This window comes from Chamaea fasciata, unplaced genomic scaffold, assembly GCF_029207755.1.
Source record: "Chamaea fasciata isolate MVZ Bird 193981 ecotype frontalis unplaced genomic scaffold, bChaFas1.0.hap1 SCAF_7, whole genome shotgun sequence".
In the NCBI taxonomy this organism is placed as follows: domain Eukaryota; kingdom Metazoa; phylum Chordata; class Aves; order Passeriformes; family Sylviidae; genus Chamaea; species Chamaea fasciata.
The window spans coordinates 19426685-19443960 of record NW_027094092.1 but is presented as its reverse complement, the minus strand read 5'-3'; the positions used below and the strand labels follow the sequence as shown (position 1 = coordinate 19443960).

Genomic DNA, 17276 nt, shown 5'->3' with positions numbered 1-17276 from the left:
ACATTTGAGTACAGAGAACGGGTTCAAAGCAAACATGCAGCTTAAAACTCATTTCAGGGGCTTGAAGTATCATATGGGCATTATATACAAAGCAAGACTGAGATGGACCTTAAAAAAAAAAAAAAGGCAGACTCATTTTCATTAAGTGAAAAGCCAAGGATTATCAGTGACAGGGAGAATGTTTGACTCAGAAACTGAAGGCTACCAAATGTTTCCTTTCTAAGTAGCATCAATTAGTTGAAATAAGCATCAGTGCCCTCACTTGCAAGCAGGCTCCCACTTACTGCAGTTCTCCTCATCGCTGCCATCGGGACAGTCCTCGAAGCCATTGCACCTGAAGCGGCCAATGATGCAGTGGATCCCACTGGCACAGGGGAAGAACGTGGCGCCACATTTGGATTTGGCCTTTGCTGTGGGAAGAGACAAGTGGCAGAGGTGAGGGAAACAATTTACAGTAGTTAGCCATCCTGACAGTAGCAGGACAGTTAAGGGTGCTCTATGCAACACTGTTGGCACTGATGTTAGGTGCCTTCCAAGCAAATTAGTGTCTTTGTGAGAATAAGAAATGCAGGAGAACCTCATTAAAATACTTTTCAGGCTGCAAACTCAAATAACACTGCCTTTATTCAACATGGTTTATATAAAACTGGGTGCAAAAGAAGCACTGTATCTCCTGCTCCGCAGCACAGCTATTCATAAGACATTAAATACTAACAATAACATCAAAATGTGTTTAATACATGATTACAGAATTTCATTGTGATCTCAAGTACTACACATTTTTTACTTTACTGCACAGCAACTCATCATAGCAAGAGAACGCTGCCCTCAACCACAGTAATGCAGATGATTCCAGCATGATGCTCAAGGCAAGCACCAATTAAGTCCTGTGGTATCACCAGTCTAGAACAAAAAAACTCCCAACAAAAATAGCAATTTTACAAGACAAATGGTTACATTTCTGCTTTTTCAAATTATCTCATGACTTGATGGACCACACCACAGGACTGTGTGTCTTCAGACAGTCCACTCTAAAGCAAAGGCAGCCTCTGCAGGAGGAGTAAGCTGGTAACTGCAGGAAGGTGTGTATGGTGCAACGTGGAAATGCCACTGATGGGAGAACACCAGGAAAGCAGCCAGATTCACAGCTTGCTGGCCATTCAAGCAAATGTTTCCCACTCCTACACCAAATCTAAGATGTGCTTACAACTCACAGGTTTTGAAATATGACAGATTGGGTATCACAGCAAGAGGCAAGATGTGGCCCTATGGCACGTCAATACACCAACCTGCACAGTTTTACAAGGCCAGGACAAGGTCAGGGACTATCAGTGTACAAAAAAAACCCCCAAAAAACCAACCAAACAAAAAACCAACCAACCAACCAACCAACCAAAAAACCCCCAAAAAACCCCCAAAACCCCTGTATATCTAATAGAGATAAACAGCATTAATTTGGAAGGAATCATCTCTTTCAGGATTGTCTACTAAGTACAGCTGTAGCAAAGCTTTCTTCCATCACTCAACAGAGTGCATATAAATTGTTTTAAACCACAACTACAGTAATTCTCACTTGCTTTACTGTCCTCCACAATCAATTTGCAGTTCCTCTCTTACATATTTTTCTTCATTTTAATAGTAGTTTTCAATTAGAATTATGAAGTATAGAATAAGATGTATCACTAAATTTCATATATTCAACTACCACTTTTTCTGAAGAGTATCCAAGGTCCACTTGGGGAAAAGAAAGTGAGCCATTACTTCGCAGAAAAAGATGATAAATTACCCTGAAGTAGCCGCTGTGCTTCACACCTCTGGCAATAGAAGACCATCAGCAGACACATTTGAGCCCCTGCAATTCTTCAGCTACAAAGAGCAGCTTCTGTGTTAGAGTTCTGAGACAGACTGATCGCAGCTAAATAATTCAGTAACCACAAGGTGTGAGGCACCATCATACTCCCACTCTTTAAACAAAGGGAGCAAAACAACCTCAGCAACAGATTCAGTGTCATCAAAGCAAGCAGTCTGTATTAATGCACTAACAAGCCAGCCAAGATGTTGCTGGAAGAAGAGTGATAATAGCACAGGTATATGAAGAGGTGCTCAGTGTTTCACGTTGTGCTTTTGTCGTTGTTTTCCTGTCTATAAAAGCTAACATCTTTCTGAAACCACACAGTGACCATTCCCCAAGTGCTTCCAGACGACTTATTTTTGAGATGTATTTTAAGCCAACACACTTCCAGAGGGGACAAAAGGAAGAAGTTCCAAGAGTTTCAAGAAGGAAAAGAAATAAGAACAGGGGAAAGCAACTGTGTTTTTGCCTCTGTTAACATTTACTGGATTCCACTTCTCCAAGCAGGTTTACTTGAGTCACTTGAGGTCTGAATTCAGAGGCTATCAACTTTCTGGCAAATCATACTCAATTGATGCTCTCTGTCCTCTCTGAAAATCTTGACAAATTAAGGCTTCAAAATTATTTACTTCTAACATTTCTAGCATGGACCATTCTCTTACTCTTGTAGCCTATTCTTCCTGACAGATTTCAGACTGTGAGTTATCAAAACCAGCGCTTCTGGCCCTCTGAAGAGGTCACGTGGCTGCATGGTCCTAAGCAGAGTGAACATACGGCCAGAAGAGCCCCGTCTCAGGTGCGACAGGCACAGGTCACAACACCCTCGGCTGCTCTGCCCCCAAAGGGTACTAAGCACATCTGGGACATTCCCTCAAGCTACCAAAGTAAAGCCGTACGTAAGATGTAATGTTTGGCCACACCTGGAACAAAACCATGCTCGAATGACCAGGAACAAAGTCAAGTTTATGGAAAATGAACTCTTTCTTTCATATAAAGCATAGAGGTACCCCACCAAAAAAGAGGGAGAAACCATTCAGGACAGTTATCTAATGTAAGTATTACTTAGATAGCGACATAATGTTTAGTTAAACATTTTATCTACAGACATTTTTCTATCTTCTTCTCCTTCTCATACGGAGACAGAAGTCAGAGAACAAGAAAATTCTGTTTTGGAAAAATTGTTCATAAAAAAACACATACTAGTAACCACAGATCAAAAACAAACACCTTTAAATTATCTCTAAGTTTCCCTTTTCTATGGTCCACTGAATTTTTTTTAACTGGCGGGAAGGAAAAAATAACAAAACCCAAATGAGATTCTTTATATTTGCAACAGACATGATATATAAACCAATCCAAATTCAAACTTATACTTACTTTAGAGACCCTAGGAATATAAAAGAGCATTTCAACCACCAAGGTGATTCACTAGTCACTCAGTCACTTACTAGACACAAGTCTTGCTCCCAAACAGAACTTAGTTTTCCAAGTTCCAATTCCAGACACAAAATGCATTTTTCATATGCTGTACACCAACGGAGGAAAAATGCAAAACCAGTAAAGGCTTAGTCCAAGTCACGTCCCCTGACTCTGGCGAGCCACACTGAGGAACTTCGGCTTTATTTTCAATTCGGCATCCTTTTTGTCCCCTGGCATAGTTTTCCCAAGGTTTTCAAGCAAATGTTTTTTGGTCACTGCTCATAAAGTGTCTATGGAAAGGACAATCGCTTCTTCCAGAGCAGAAACCTACCTTCCCACTCTGCAGGATCTCTGGAAATACCCTAAACATGATGGGCTACCGTTTTCTTCAGGTCTTTAGCACCCTAACAAGTAACAGATACATCTATCAGGATCGTGACAGCCTATAGCACATTCAGGCCATGAGCTGCACTATCCCAACATTTCTCTGCAATTCCAACTCCCATTACCTGACTGTTACAAAAAGTTTTCTTCTCCTTTGTTCATCATTGCGTCTTCTACTGCACAGGTTCTCAAGTTTTCAGGCAGAGCTGTATGTGAGAAGCTTTATGTTTATCTAACAGCAGCTGTTTGGCTATTTCAGTGATTTCAGCCTCAATAAGCTTTCAAGGACAGCATTGTCTTTGCAATCTATATTCTTCTCTGCTATGCTTAGTTGAAACAGGCTCAGGGCAATCAAGAATTCCAGGGATATCAGGAAATGACAGAAGAGAAGCGAAAAAGGACACGGGCACATGTGGATTGTTTGACCTTATTTAGCCAAGATATTACAACCAGCTAAAGGAAAGGGAAGGGAGGAAGCTGGTTGTTTTTAAAGGAACAGGCAAGTCTCCCTGAAACCGTTTCCAGAAAGGAAGAAACTGAGAGACCACATATTGGACAGGAAGGGGTAAAACAAAGCAAGAAATCACAGAGCAACTTACAAAACTCTGGCTAAAGAAAGGCTACTCAAATACAGATCCTGTCTGGATTCAATATAACAAGTACAAAAAACACCCCCAAAACGGCCCTTCAACCACTTTGCGAGGCTATGGCAGAAAGGATCCATTCACTCCAGTTCCACCCTTCGTTTGTTACCTACTCATGGCAGAAGCGACCCAGGACTGGAAGATCAACGTGAATCTTTATTTACATTACACAAAAGGGAATTGCCGTGGTGTTTAAAAAGAGGTGTCAGTGAACTACCATGAACTTGAGGAGTCTCCTGTGACTTCATTACCCGTGGGAAGAAATTGTTCTTCACTAAAATATTCTTTTCATCTCTTAAAGTTCAAACAAGAAGCAAATGGTGAAGATGGTGGCTGAGAGCTGCTGGCCACAGTACAAGTTTGCCAAATGTTCCCTCCAGGTTGCTTTGCTTAAGTTCAAAAAAACTATTTTGGCAGTTGTACGTGCGAGTGCGTGAAGTCACTCCTTATGCTACACAGAACCCAATCCTCCCACCCTCTTCTTTCAAAGCTCTAAAAAAATACTAACTTCCCATCAGAACCAGTAGTACACTCCACTGAGGATGTGACAGTTTGCAGGCACAGCTCTACAGCAGTAACAGAAAAACATTTTGCTATCTTTAGGATCCCAAGTGTGAAACTACTATTTTTAAAAAAGCGTAATCCGTTTTATTATTTCTCAGCAGAGATGCACAATATCAGAGGAAAAGAAATCAGATTTGGCATATACTGTGTAAAGCCTTATACTGCATATAGATAATGCTCTTGAATAAAAGCAATTTTGATACTCATGGCTACAATGATTTGGAACCTGATTAAAAGGTTACAATTGATCTGCAACGGGCAGGTGATTTTCTTTTCATAGATGGAGCAGCAATACACCAAACGCCTTCTATAATTAAGAGTATAACTGTAAGTTTAACAAGACCAAGTGCAAGGTGCTGCACCTAGGTCGAGGAAAACCCTGGTGTCAAGACAGGCTGGAGGGTGAATGGACTGAGAGCAGCCCTGCCAAGAAGGACTTGGGGATTCTGGTGGACAAGACTGGACACGACCCAGCAATAAGCACCTGCAGCTCGAAGTCAAATGCATCCTGGGCTGCATCCAAAGCAGTGTGGCCAGCAGAGTAATGGAGGGCATTCTGTCTCTTTACTCTGTCCTTGTGAGACCCCTGGAGTGCTGCATCCAGCACTGGGGTTCTCAGCACAGGAGGGATGTCCCTGTTAGAGGGAATCCAGAGAATGGATCAGTGCAGGAGCACCTCCCCTGTGAGACCAGGCTGAGAGTGTCGGGGCTGTTCAGCCTGATGAAGAGAAGGCTCTGGGGTGACCTTATTCTGACTCTTCTGTAGCTGAAGGCGATCCACAAGAAAGCTGGAGAGGGACTGTTTACAAGGGCATGTGGTGATAGGACTTGAGCTGAAAGGGAGTAGTAGATTTAGACTGGATACAAGGAATAAATTCTTTACTGTGGGGGAGGTGAGGCACTGGAACAGGCTGCTCAGAGAAGCTGCAGATGCCTCATCCCTGGAAGTGTTCAAGGTCATGATGGATGGGGTTCAGTGCAATCTGGTCTAGTGAAAGGTATCCCTGCACATGGCAGGAGGACAGGAACTAGATGATCTTTAAGATTCTTTCCAACCCAAACCATTCTGTGATTCTAAGACGGTAACTGTTGAGCCAGCTTATCTGCACCTCAAGCTTTTCACAGCTAGTTAACAGTGAACTGGGCACTAATTACTGCATGCAACATGCAAAGAGCACACAGCGGGCACCCCACACGATGTGGCCAGTAGATAAGCCTATTTCCCTCTTTTAACTTTATAAACATTTCTGGTTTAAAATGTTTTCCAATTGGATTGTAATCTGAAGTGAGGAAACAGGACGTGGCAGATACAAGAGCTGACATTTTGTGGCAATGTACAGATAGAAGTAAACTCCACACAACCTGAGCATCTTTGAACTGAATTGTTGCCTTAGAACCTCTCCAAGCAGCAATCAAGCAAAGTTACTTTATGCTGCTTCACAGATACACATCTCAACTGAACAACAGCTAATGATTTATTCAGCTAATCAAAACTTGATTACTTGCATTCGACAAGAGCAACTCTCCAGACAAACTACTGCGTGCAGATGCTGCATTACTGCAAAGCCATCAGTATTTTCCTTTGATAATGAACTACCTTAAACTCCTCTGTTGTTGCTAATTTAGGTAAGGGATGCCACAGCCACACCAGACAGCACTGTAAAATCAGACTCTTTTGATGAATGCTCCCTGTTTAACAAGACAGGTGAGAAAGATGCTATTCTTAAACTGCTAGTGCAAACACAGAGAAAAAGAGTCTAAAATGTGCTTTATTTTAAAGGAAGCAATTTTACGGTTTTTTTAAGTAGTGAAATGAGCCCAGTAGGAAGCATCAGAGGTTGCCTCCAATATAGTAAGTAAACTATCAACCACTTACATGAGTACTACTTACACTATAGTTAGCAGTAAGAGAGAAAGGACAATGCTCAAGCAAAAAAAGCCCTTTTAGAAGGAAGCTATTTACTCTTCATGGAGTCTGCTGCCATGAAGAGTAAATGACTTCCTCCTAAAAGGGTGAAAAAGAAAGCACTTCAGAGCTGAATTACTCTGAGTCAGTGGCCTTTAATTCTTGCCAGACAGTAAGGCCCTAAAGTAATCATTCATGGTCTAGGAGTCTATGTTTTAGTCCTTCAAAATCATCACAAAGCAGAGAGCGCAGAAAAAAACATTGGTTTTCAGACATACAGTAAAGCAGTTTCTCACTAAGAGAAGAATTTAGAAGTTACTACTCACAAAACAACCTGAACAATAACATCATACTAAAGGACAAAGAAAGCACATTTCAGAGTTGTTAAGTTACTCAGGATGCAAACAGGCAGGACAGAACACCACCCCTCAGTAGCGGTGCTCCTCAGGACCATCTGTGTGTCTGACGGGCTACAATCCCTCACTCCATTCTGGGACACTACACACCTGTTCTTTTTCTTTCAGCTGTGCCACTGCTTCCATCCAACTGTTAAACCTGTCCGATTCCCAGCTCTCCAACTGGGCTATTTACTGACACCCATCAAGAGGATTAAATAATTAGTACCACAAACTCTCTCGATCTCCCTGCATAAAAAGTTATCAAACATAAGCAGCTATTGCACTTGCCCTCACTCATGCGTAATTGAGCTTCAAATTAAACAGTCACCATGGTCACTTAATTACAAATCTTATTATAACTACTAAGTATTTGGTTGCTTAATCATGAGTAAAAACAAGAGCTAATTCCAGTTCGATATTCCAAGTTTGAGAGCAATCTGAGTAAGTGGCAAAAAGAACAGCAGCTGCCTTACAGCATCTTCCCAATTAATGCTGATGCTCATTTCATGCGTTGTTTAATATCTAGCTTTGCATAAGAATTCTGATGTTTTTTACCTACCTGCAAGAAATATTTCAGGTCAAACAGGAGATGACAGGAAGCAGGAAGAAACACAGAAGGAGACTTTAAAGCACTTAGTGATTTTGAGATGTAACTAGAAGTCCAGAGGTCTTCCACGTGCATATGTGCACCTACTACAAAACACACAAAACTACCTTTTATTGAGAAATGTCTAGCTTTCTGCTATACATTCTAGTTAGCTAGAAAAAGAGGTGTTAAAAAGTCACCTGAACAAGATCCCGTGCAATTGGGTCCAGGTGAAACTGCTTTAGCAGGGGGGTTTGACTGTGACCTTCAGAAGCCCTTTCAAATTCCAATCATTCTGTGATACTGAATCTGTGACTCCTCTTGTTTCCTTTCTAAGCGTTTAAAATGCATTAGATGGAGATGTAGTGTAAAGAAGGGCACCACAAAGGTAGACCTATTTACCTATTGGTCCTATTTACAAGGAAAGTCAAACTCCCAGATCATACTCTCAAAAAAATGCCACAAGCCTCACACTTCCACCTTTCATATAGATGTTAGCACTACTCAGAGCTATGGAGTATTCAATCTGCTGCAATTATACTAGTTATTTTAACATACTGCTTTTACATTAATATACTTATTATTTACCTTTTTCGTTGTGCCTGTATCACCCTCTTGCATGCTCATAGGGCATTACAGAGCACTTCAAATCCGTTAGTATTTGACAGCTAGCTCCACTGTTTGTATCAACCACTAATATGTCTTGGGATACATCCATTTGCAGCAGAGGCTTGTCATCACCTCCACAACTACACACGGACAATGACCAAAGTTCACAGCCACCTGACCCTATAGTAAGAACTGAGAATCTTATCACAGCCACTCCACACTTCCTAAAGTAGCAGATAGATTTGATGAACTAAAGACTACAAGTTCAGCTCCAATACTTTTGAATTGTGTTACAATCATAAGGTTGTAGCAAATTCTCAGATGTGGAAAAGTGATTTCGATGCTGGAGTTCCCCCTTTAGGATTTTTTGGGGTTACTTAGTTTATTTTAAGTGTCAGGTCACTAAATCACTTACTTGGAAATAAGCAACTAATGAATACTTATCTTCTCCAAAATGTAGTGAGCTTTGATACAAGACCACTTCACAGCTATTTAGCTCACACTGCCTATAAGCTGTTAACTAGCAACCCAGAATACCACTTATCAGCAATGGTAACTACTTAGAGCTAAAAACTGCACCTGCCTGGCAGCTACAGACTGCAGCAGCTGAGATGCCTTCATTTTTATACACGAAGGAGCAGCCCAAAACAAGCAGCCTTGTTGCAGATATGCAAGGCCGGATCTTAATCCCAGGGCTCTGAATGCATCTTTTCAAAGTATCACCCTGCTCCTCATCTTCTGTAGAATTACTCTTAGTCTACACCTGGCTTTAACTGATGCTTTAAGAATAATTTTCTGGGGCTACTGAATATTAATTGAAATTCAGTAATCTTTACTGAAGGGTAGGATTAGTCCTGCCCAAGTCCTGGCCCACTGCTGTATTTCTAGATCTCAACTGGTTTAGACAAGCCCTTCTGAATGGGGCAGACATTTCTTTTTAACGAAACACCACATCTCATTGTTCAGTGCACTGAGCTCTGCTTGTTGAACTGAAAGCCTAGGATTTAAAAAGATAGGAGCCAGAGTTACTTTGTGCCCTTTGTTCCTGTACATGAAAGCCATTCATTAGACTGACCCCGGTGAGTAGATAAATCCAAGCAAAATGTCTTCAGCTGTAATAACTGTACTATCATAATAAGCACTTATTAAATACATTATAAAGATTGCAGAACTCACTGTCACTACAAGACTTTTTTCTCTGTCTTTAAAAGTAAGTGGCTACTAAAGCTGGTTACTTATTCTTAGCAGCGTGGAAGTCATGATTTTGACTGCTCTCATAGCAAACCTTAACACAAGGCGAGGACGCACATCTAAATTCAGACTGTCACCAAAATGATTTGAGTTGTTAGTAATGACCATTTAGTACTAAATTTTGCCTTTGCCTCTATTATAATTTTGGGACTTACAAAGGGAAAAAAAAGCACATACACATAATGTGCCTTAGTATATCAACTAGTGAGCTTCCTGTAGAGCAGATTCAAAGTGTGCTCTTGATTGAGGGTAGACTCCATGATTTATCCTTTTTTTTTCTTTTTTTAAGCAGCAAACAGCAACAAACCTAAAGGCTGCCTCCTGAAATATACCCCACATCAAAGAGGGCAGGACAAGGGAGTCTGACTGTCCTCCTTTGAGGCTTCCAGGCATATGACATGGCTTTGAAGCTGTTGCAGTCCCCACTCAATCCACCTCCTTCCTACTGCAGCTTGTGCCAGAAGTGTAGGAGTTCTTGCACTCAAGAGCTTCTCCAATGACAGATCAACTTACTCAGACATGACTTTGGTTTCAGTGGGATTTTTTTTTTTAAATACTTTCCAGCCCTCAGATGCAGTTGTTAAAAGAACTACCTCTTTTGTAGAAACTGAATGCAATTAAGTCAGTCAAAATTCACCTGAAGAAAACCTAGCTAATCTGCCTTTGTTCTCCAAGAGTTTCAGTTTCCCAAATGAAAGGGTTTAGAGCACAGGAAAATATTCCTCACATGATCTAGGAAACCCAGGCTACTAATTGCAGAGCGTGGGTTTCATTTGGCATTCCTGTGAAAAGACTTTCTCTGTCTCCTCCACGGCCGTGTGTCAGTTAGGAACCCGCGGCCTCGCTGCGGCTCAGCGCAGGGAGCTCCAACACCTGTTGCCAAGTGAACACCAGAGGGAGCAGTAAACACTTGTCTGGTAAGAAAGCTTCACAGTGGAGATGGAAAAAACTAAGGAAAATAAGGTACAGCAAACCTCAGGGAAACGTAAAAATGGTTATTGTGGGCGGCACTTTCTAACTACAGTATACTGCTAATCCAGTTTAAGTCCCCCCCCAGTGCAGAGACAACGAAGATTTACAGCAAGTGTGCAGATACAAACACTTTGAATGATGCAGGCTTACTTGTGTCACATCTCCCACCCCAACAACACCAGATCTATAAAGTCTTCTGAGACTATAAAGCATTTATACAAAACCTTGTCTGCATTTAGACAGATTAAATGAATATGCAAACATACTCAACATAGGAAAGACAGACACAGAATACAATGTGACAAAATAGGTCATGTTTATTATACATAAACACAAAGTTCCAACTCTACAGGGTAAGGGCAAGAACATAGTTAAGAGATACACACGAGAAGATGAAATCAAAGATTAATACGCTAACATATCAGCAACAAACAAGTAATTGCAGGACTATCTCAAACGTTATTCTACTTACCAGACAAAGACAGTTAAAAAGGCTTGCAAAACCAGCAAACAGAAGCATGGGTAACCAGAACACATTCCCACCTTCACACCTTCATCCTTCCACTATGGCATGCAGCCTACCAGGTATAGGAGCTCCTATGGTGTTTGTCACCAAGACCCTGGCCTCAGCAAGGGTGCCAAGGGCTTCAATTCCATGACACAGATAGAGAAATGTTCCTACTGGATCTACTGGACATTTGGATTAAACAGATTTCTCAGACTGCCCAAATACAAGTCAGTGTCCACGACCGTGAGAGTTAGCCTTCTGCTATGAAACTGCAGAAAAGCTTGGCTCACCACACCATGCTGAGTGCAACCCAGGACTGCAGGTATTACAAAATCTTCAGCTCTGATTGCACTGGGTTCCCTGCAAGCACATGTGTCTCAGGCAAAGAGACAAAACTGACCTTTAGTGGAAGCCTGCTTGGCAGGTGGCTTCAATACCTGTCTGGGGAATCCTAATTATAATGGGCCATTTTCATGCAGCACTTCATTTAATAAAGACATTCTCCCCCATGGAGACCTGCTCTGTCTGAAGGACGATCAGAGCAAGGTTTGATGACGATGGATTGCTGGTGATGAAATGAGCTTTTCATTACCACAGTTCCGGATGTTCCTACAAATCAGCTCTTGTTAGGCAGCTCAGGAGTGTGCTGGCAGCACATCCTTACAAGCATGGATGATGCCCCATTGTTCAGACATCTATACGACCCAGCCACAGCTTTAAGTATTGACTCAGAAACCTGCGTTACCTTTGTTTGTGCTGAATGAGCAACAGTGCCAACCAGAAACAGAAACAAGTGAGACAGAGGTTTAGAATGTGAGAAACATGATGCCCCAAGGCTAACCTTGCACACAGTTTTTTTCTAGCCCACAGCCTACACTCTTTAGCCCTTGGACTAACACAGCCACTGATTCACTGTGTGCCACTATTTGCTCATAGCTGAACATACGAATTTGGCATCTCTCAGAAGAGCAACAAAGGAAAATCTAGACTCCTGGGTATTTGGTATGTCACTAATTCTGGCTGCTGTCATGCCAGGCACTTAGCGTGGATGATGTGCCATGCTCTGAATCCTCACCATCTGCTGCTCGTTAGCTGACAAAGGCAGCACATGCCATCTCCCCACTAGCTGCTGCTCGTTAGTGACAAAAGCCATTCTGTGTTCACAATGTTCTCTCTGTAATAATCTAATACAAAGATGTACAAAGAGCAAAGGAAAGAGGAAACAGAGATGACAGAGTAAATTATGAGCTTAACTAAGAATATTAGTGCACTCTTAAATCTCAAGATGAGAATCCTTCCAAGAGTGAGACACAGGTCTTGGCTCCAAAGGAATAGGTCAGTAGGTAGGTATAAAAGTCAGCACTAGAGATAATCCATTTACCTCAAAATATTTCGAAACATGCAAGCACACATTTCCAGGCTTCTTCCATTCAGGCTCTCTATTTTGGAAAATTTTCTATCTTCCATATCTGGTAACAGAAAGAACTGAGTGCTCATGCAGAACTGCATGCTCAACAGCATGCAGCTCCCAACCTGACCAGGGCAAGCATTAACTCCAGGTATCTGTAATGCCTGGTATGCCACCAGAGGAGGATTTAGGATCTATGCAATCAATCCCTCCAAGCTCCACAGGAAAGTTCTGTTGGTAGAGATTCTGCATTTGTTAAGAAGAGTCTCAGTTTCCTTTATAGATCATCTACATAGGTGAAAAGCAATAGTAATAGCAACACTTCAAAGGAATGTGTGAGACAGATACTGGACTACACAGGCTGAGGAGCAATCCAACCGATGAGAACCAGAAGACGTGGATGAACTACAGAACAGTTCTCCACTGGGAGATACACTGATGATAGCAGTTTACTCAAACTACAGAGAACTGGAAGCACTTACAAAACATTCCCATTGATATGGTAAATTAATCTTTTTCAAGCTTAATTAGTTGCTCGGAGGAAAAAAACAAAGCGAGGTTGTTCTTCAAGAAGTAGCTCTTATGTACAACAATGAGAAGTCACTGTCTCAGCTTATTCCCTCCCTTCCATGCCTTTCCTCATCCCTCCTTCCCAGATAAAACCAGGTAACATTTTTCAGTCATTGCATCACCATTAAAGAAGGTAGGAGAAGTGTTCTGTGCACTAAACAGCACAAAGACAGCTGGCATGGGATGTGTTAAGGTAACAGGTAAGGGCACAGAGAAAGCACGGAAGATGACAGATGGTATGTGGATTCTGGCAGGTGTGGGTGATGAAAGAAAGGCCATAAGCAAAGTGACATGGTTAACAGGGATGGTCCTGTAGAAGAGGAGACAGAAAAGGGCAAAAGGAAGAGAGGGAAGAGGTAAGACATGAATGGACAACGTGTAGGTAATTCTGCTTTGCATCTTATTTCCTCCTCACACCCAGACTATCACTTTTCCACCTGCTGGACACACAAAATGAGAATGAGACCCGGAGTTCTAAGTTTTCCTGTTTAAAGGGAGACAGACAGGACAGACAGGATGAGATGCTACAGCAATGGAATTGATAAAATATCCACATTCAACTGTAAGACAAATCAGAAGAGAAAGACATTCTCCATAACCACACGTGTGCATGACTACTTCCTCACGGTCATGCCACAACACAGCATACTCATCTTCACAACAAATGAACCCTATAACCAAGCTCCTACTCACACACAGACATTTTTAAGCAAGGTTAACATTTTTCAGTGTGAAATAGTTACTTGACGAGGAATCACAGACAAAGCAGCTTAAAGTACAGCTGTGAGTAGTAACACACTGGTAACTCAGCCATCTCATGCAGCCTAATGCAACTCCTATGGCTTTGTGTTCACCATCAACAGCTCTGCTATTGCAAAGCAAAATCACAGCAAAAAACAAAGGACTCTAGTTCCACTGCAAGGTAAGTTGTAGGCAGTAGAGCCCTGTTCCAGTGGAAAGAAAGCAACAAAGCATAGACTAAAATGACTTAAAAAGTAAAATTTTACACCTATAGGGCTGCTTTTCAATGCCTTATCTCTGAGCTGGGAACAAATCTAACACCAGATTTTATCTGTATAAGGCCATCTAACTTCTGATTACTATATAATGTGTAAGACTGGTTGGAAATACTACAAATGTGGATATTCAAATGAGCACTATCTCCATTCTGTTTTGGCTTATCTGACCTGTTAACAGCAGGCCAGCATTGATTGCTCTCCCTGCAAGTCTTTGTATGCTAATTTTACATTTGTGAGAGTGATCCAATAGCAGATAGATGTATGGCAAGAGAAAGAACAGTCTAATTATCTCCATGAATTTGTATAGTATCAAAAGGATGCTCATCCAGGAAACTGTAAGCCAATCAAGCCTGATAAAAGTATTTGAAAAAAACCCAGGAAGGACAGTTCTGCAGCAACTTAAAATTCATAGTTGCAGCATAGCCTACATCACTGAGGTTTATTTGAGTCTGTGGTGACAAGAACAGCTTTCATGAACTACCATTTTACAGCTATTTATATTTTATTGTCAGTTACTATGTTTATTACCGTCAGTAATTCACCAGACCCCACTGATTTTGGTAAGGAAATTTTTGAACAGAGAGTCACAAAGCGTATTCTCTTTTTACTGATTCCTGAGTAAATACCCAGTCCGGCCTTCATTAAGAAAATATTCATAAACATCATCTAATTGTACCAAATGAAAAAAAATTTATGGAAGGCAGACAATGACAACATTCTTAGAGACACAGAAACTCCTGGTGTGTATCCTAGAAATATAAAGAAGTACTGTCATTCAGCTTGTTTTAAAAAGAAGCAGCAGCACACCAAAAGTCATGCCAGCAGTCTATTCAGGAGCCAACTAATGAGGAACCTGAGTCACACAGCTGCTGTCATCAGGAACACCTCACTGAAAGGTACAGGTTGAACTTCAGATATTTTTATTCTTGCCAAAGCTCCCACTGATATAATTTCTGCTAGGGTTTAAACAGATATGCATGACACTGATCAATCCTTTTAACAGGCCTATCCTTTTACATTAGCATTTAGTGTGAAAAAAATTAAATTAACCTGTTTTCAATGTTGCAATACAAGCCTGATGCCTTATAAAGACTGCAAAGCATTGGATACTTCATTCAGGTAGTTTTAATTCTTCAGAAAGTGAGCAAAGCTCACTGGCTTAAAGCAAAACTACATATGGAGATTTACACAACACAGTTATTAAAGTCCCATTATTTAAAAGGGATGGATTACTGGGGTTAAAGATGAAGAATCAAGTTTTAAAAAGCAAGAGCCTTTAACAACACATGTATTTCCAGTCAGGTAATTTGAAAGAAGCTATTCTTTTTTCCTTCTGCTCTATCAGCAAAGCTAATGCTGTCTTGGAAATGTCCTGGGAAAGGTAAGCTTCTTATAAATTCAGTTTAAGTGTAACGAAAACCTCTCTAAAGTATACACATAGAGAAACCACATTTGCTACATGAAAACCAATAACATCTCAGAAATTTCTCACTTGCTAGAATCACATGAAATTTGATTTTTTTTTCACTCTCAACTGGATTTCAAATCACAGCATTTTGCTACAGCACAATTTTGCTGTCTGGTTAACACATGTAGGCTAGAAAGTTTCATGTTATGGCTGAGTAACATTAACTAAATCTTACTTAATGCTAAGAAAAATATGAAATCACAGATGAAAACCAGATCAGACTTTTTTAGCTCTCTAGAACTAGAAGTTCTTTAGGAAGGATTAAAACTTAAAAACACCACTAGCAAATTAATCTGGCATATTTTTTGAAAGTTATTGTTAAAGTTCATAGAGCTAAGAACTGCTTTTTGATTGCAGAGAACAAAAATCACAGGATACAGTCAACAATTTTGAAATAGAAGGAACATCAAACTAAGGTTTGATGGTAGTGAAGGTCAACTTACGGCACTACACTAGTGTGCTGAAGCAGTACATGCAGGATCCCTAAAAATCACAGAGCATCATGGAAGAATCGTAAGTCAAGTCCATCTCAATTTATCCATCTCTTCAGGCACCTTCCCACATCCTATATTAAAACTAGACACTGAAGAACATTAAAGACCTGAAACATTAAAGCCTGAGTGTTTTTTCCAAATGAGGAAAGTGGCAGCAGCTTTGTTCCTTCTCTAACACAGAACACAGCAGTAACAGTACTTAGCCAAGCCCTGTGATAGAAAGCATGATAAGGTCACAGCAATGGTCACTTACGGCATTCCTTCTCATCACTGTCATCAAAGCAGTCGGGCAGCCCATCACACTGCCAGGCCCCAGGGATACAGCGCCCATTACTGCACATGAAGTTTCCAGGAATGTTGCATTCATTCGTGAAGTTATTCCCAGGCAACAGTTGGCTGTCTGCGGCAAATGAAAGAGAGGTAAGTTCACTGAGGATTTAACAAAGGCAGCAAAAGCTGTCACTAAGAAAGCTGTTTATCAGTGGCTGAATGAAGATGAAACAAAGGGACCTTGTCCCTGGTTATTTTGTTCTTATCCTAGCAGTATCCTGAGCATGGTACTTGGTAGCACTTTCTTTTTCTTAAATTCTCATTTTATCTGTTCTCCATTCTCACACACTATTTTGCAGATTTCCTCTTGCTATTTTCTTTCTAGAACACACATGCAGCCTCTATGTATACTCAGTTCAAAGAAATGTTTATTTAAAAAAAAAATCTCCCTTCTTCACAGGGTCAGTCTATACAGAAGTAATACAGATGAGGATACATGAACTCAGCTCTATCCTCCTAAGCTTTTGTCAGATCAGTACTTAGCTTGCAGAATACTTTGTTGTTGTTGTTAGCCAAGGGCTATGCACAAGGTAACACACTGACTAATCCACACTAGGTTTTCAATTAAGTTTTAAACATAGTGCTGCTGGTCAAAGTTAAAATTGATTCTTGGTGTCAATACAGTCCCCTGGCATGCATCTGTCCACAGGCTAGTAAGGCACCTGGCACACTGGGTCTGCCAGGTGGAAGGGGGCACAGTAGCAGGATACTGGAGATCAAGTGACAGTGAAAGAAGGAAACCTAGAGCTTTGCCTTCAAGGTTAGACACAGTGTTAGTCAGCCATTTTAATCTTTTTCTCACTTTGTGCATTGTTTTTTGGAATGCAGATATCACAGAAGCACAAACTTCAGTGAAGGAAGGATAATGACACTCAAAAGGCTTTAATAAGCATC

General features: G+C 41.0%; 1 protein-coding gene across 2 annotated transcripts in view; it reads right to left on the bottom strand.

Annotated features, from left to right (window-relative positions):
* The window catches only part of LDLRAD3 (low density lipoprotein receptor class A domain containing 3), a 105273-nt gene that overhangs the window by 53235 nt on the left and 34762 nt on the right, over nucleotides 1-17276 (bottom strand). Inside the window, exons 2-3 of one of the 2 annotated variants that reach the window (XM_066187854.1) lie at nucleotides 16306-16448; nucleotides 285-410 (exon numbers count right to left, since the gene is read on the bottom strand). In XM_066187854.1, coding sequence (XP_066043951.1) covers nucleotides 285-410; nucleotides 16306-16393 — 214 coding nt within the window. In that variant the 5' untranslated portion in view covers nucleotides 16394-16448. Of the gene's footprint in view, nucleotides 1-284; nucleotides 411-16305; nucleotides 16453-17276 lie in introns of both variants that reach the window. The other variant, XM_066187853.1, reaches the window with a different exon arrangement.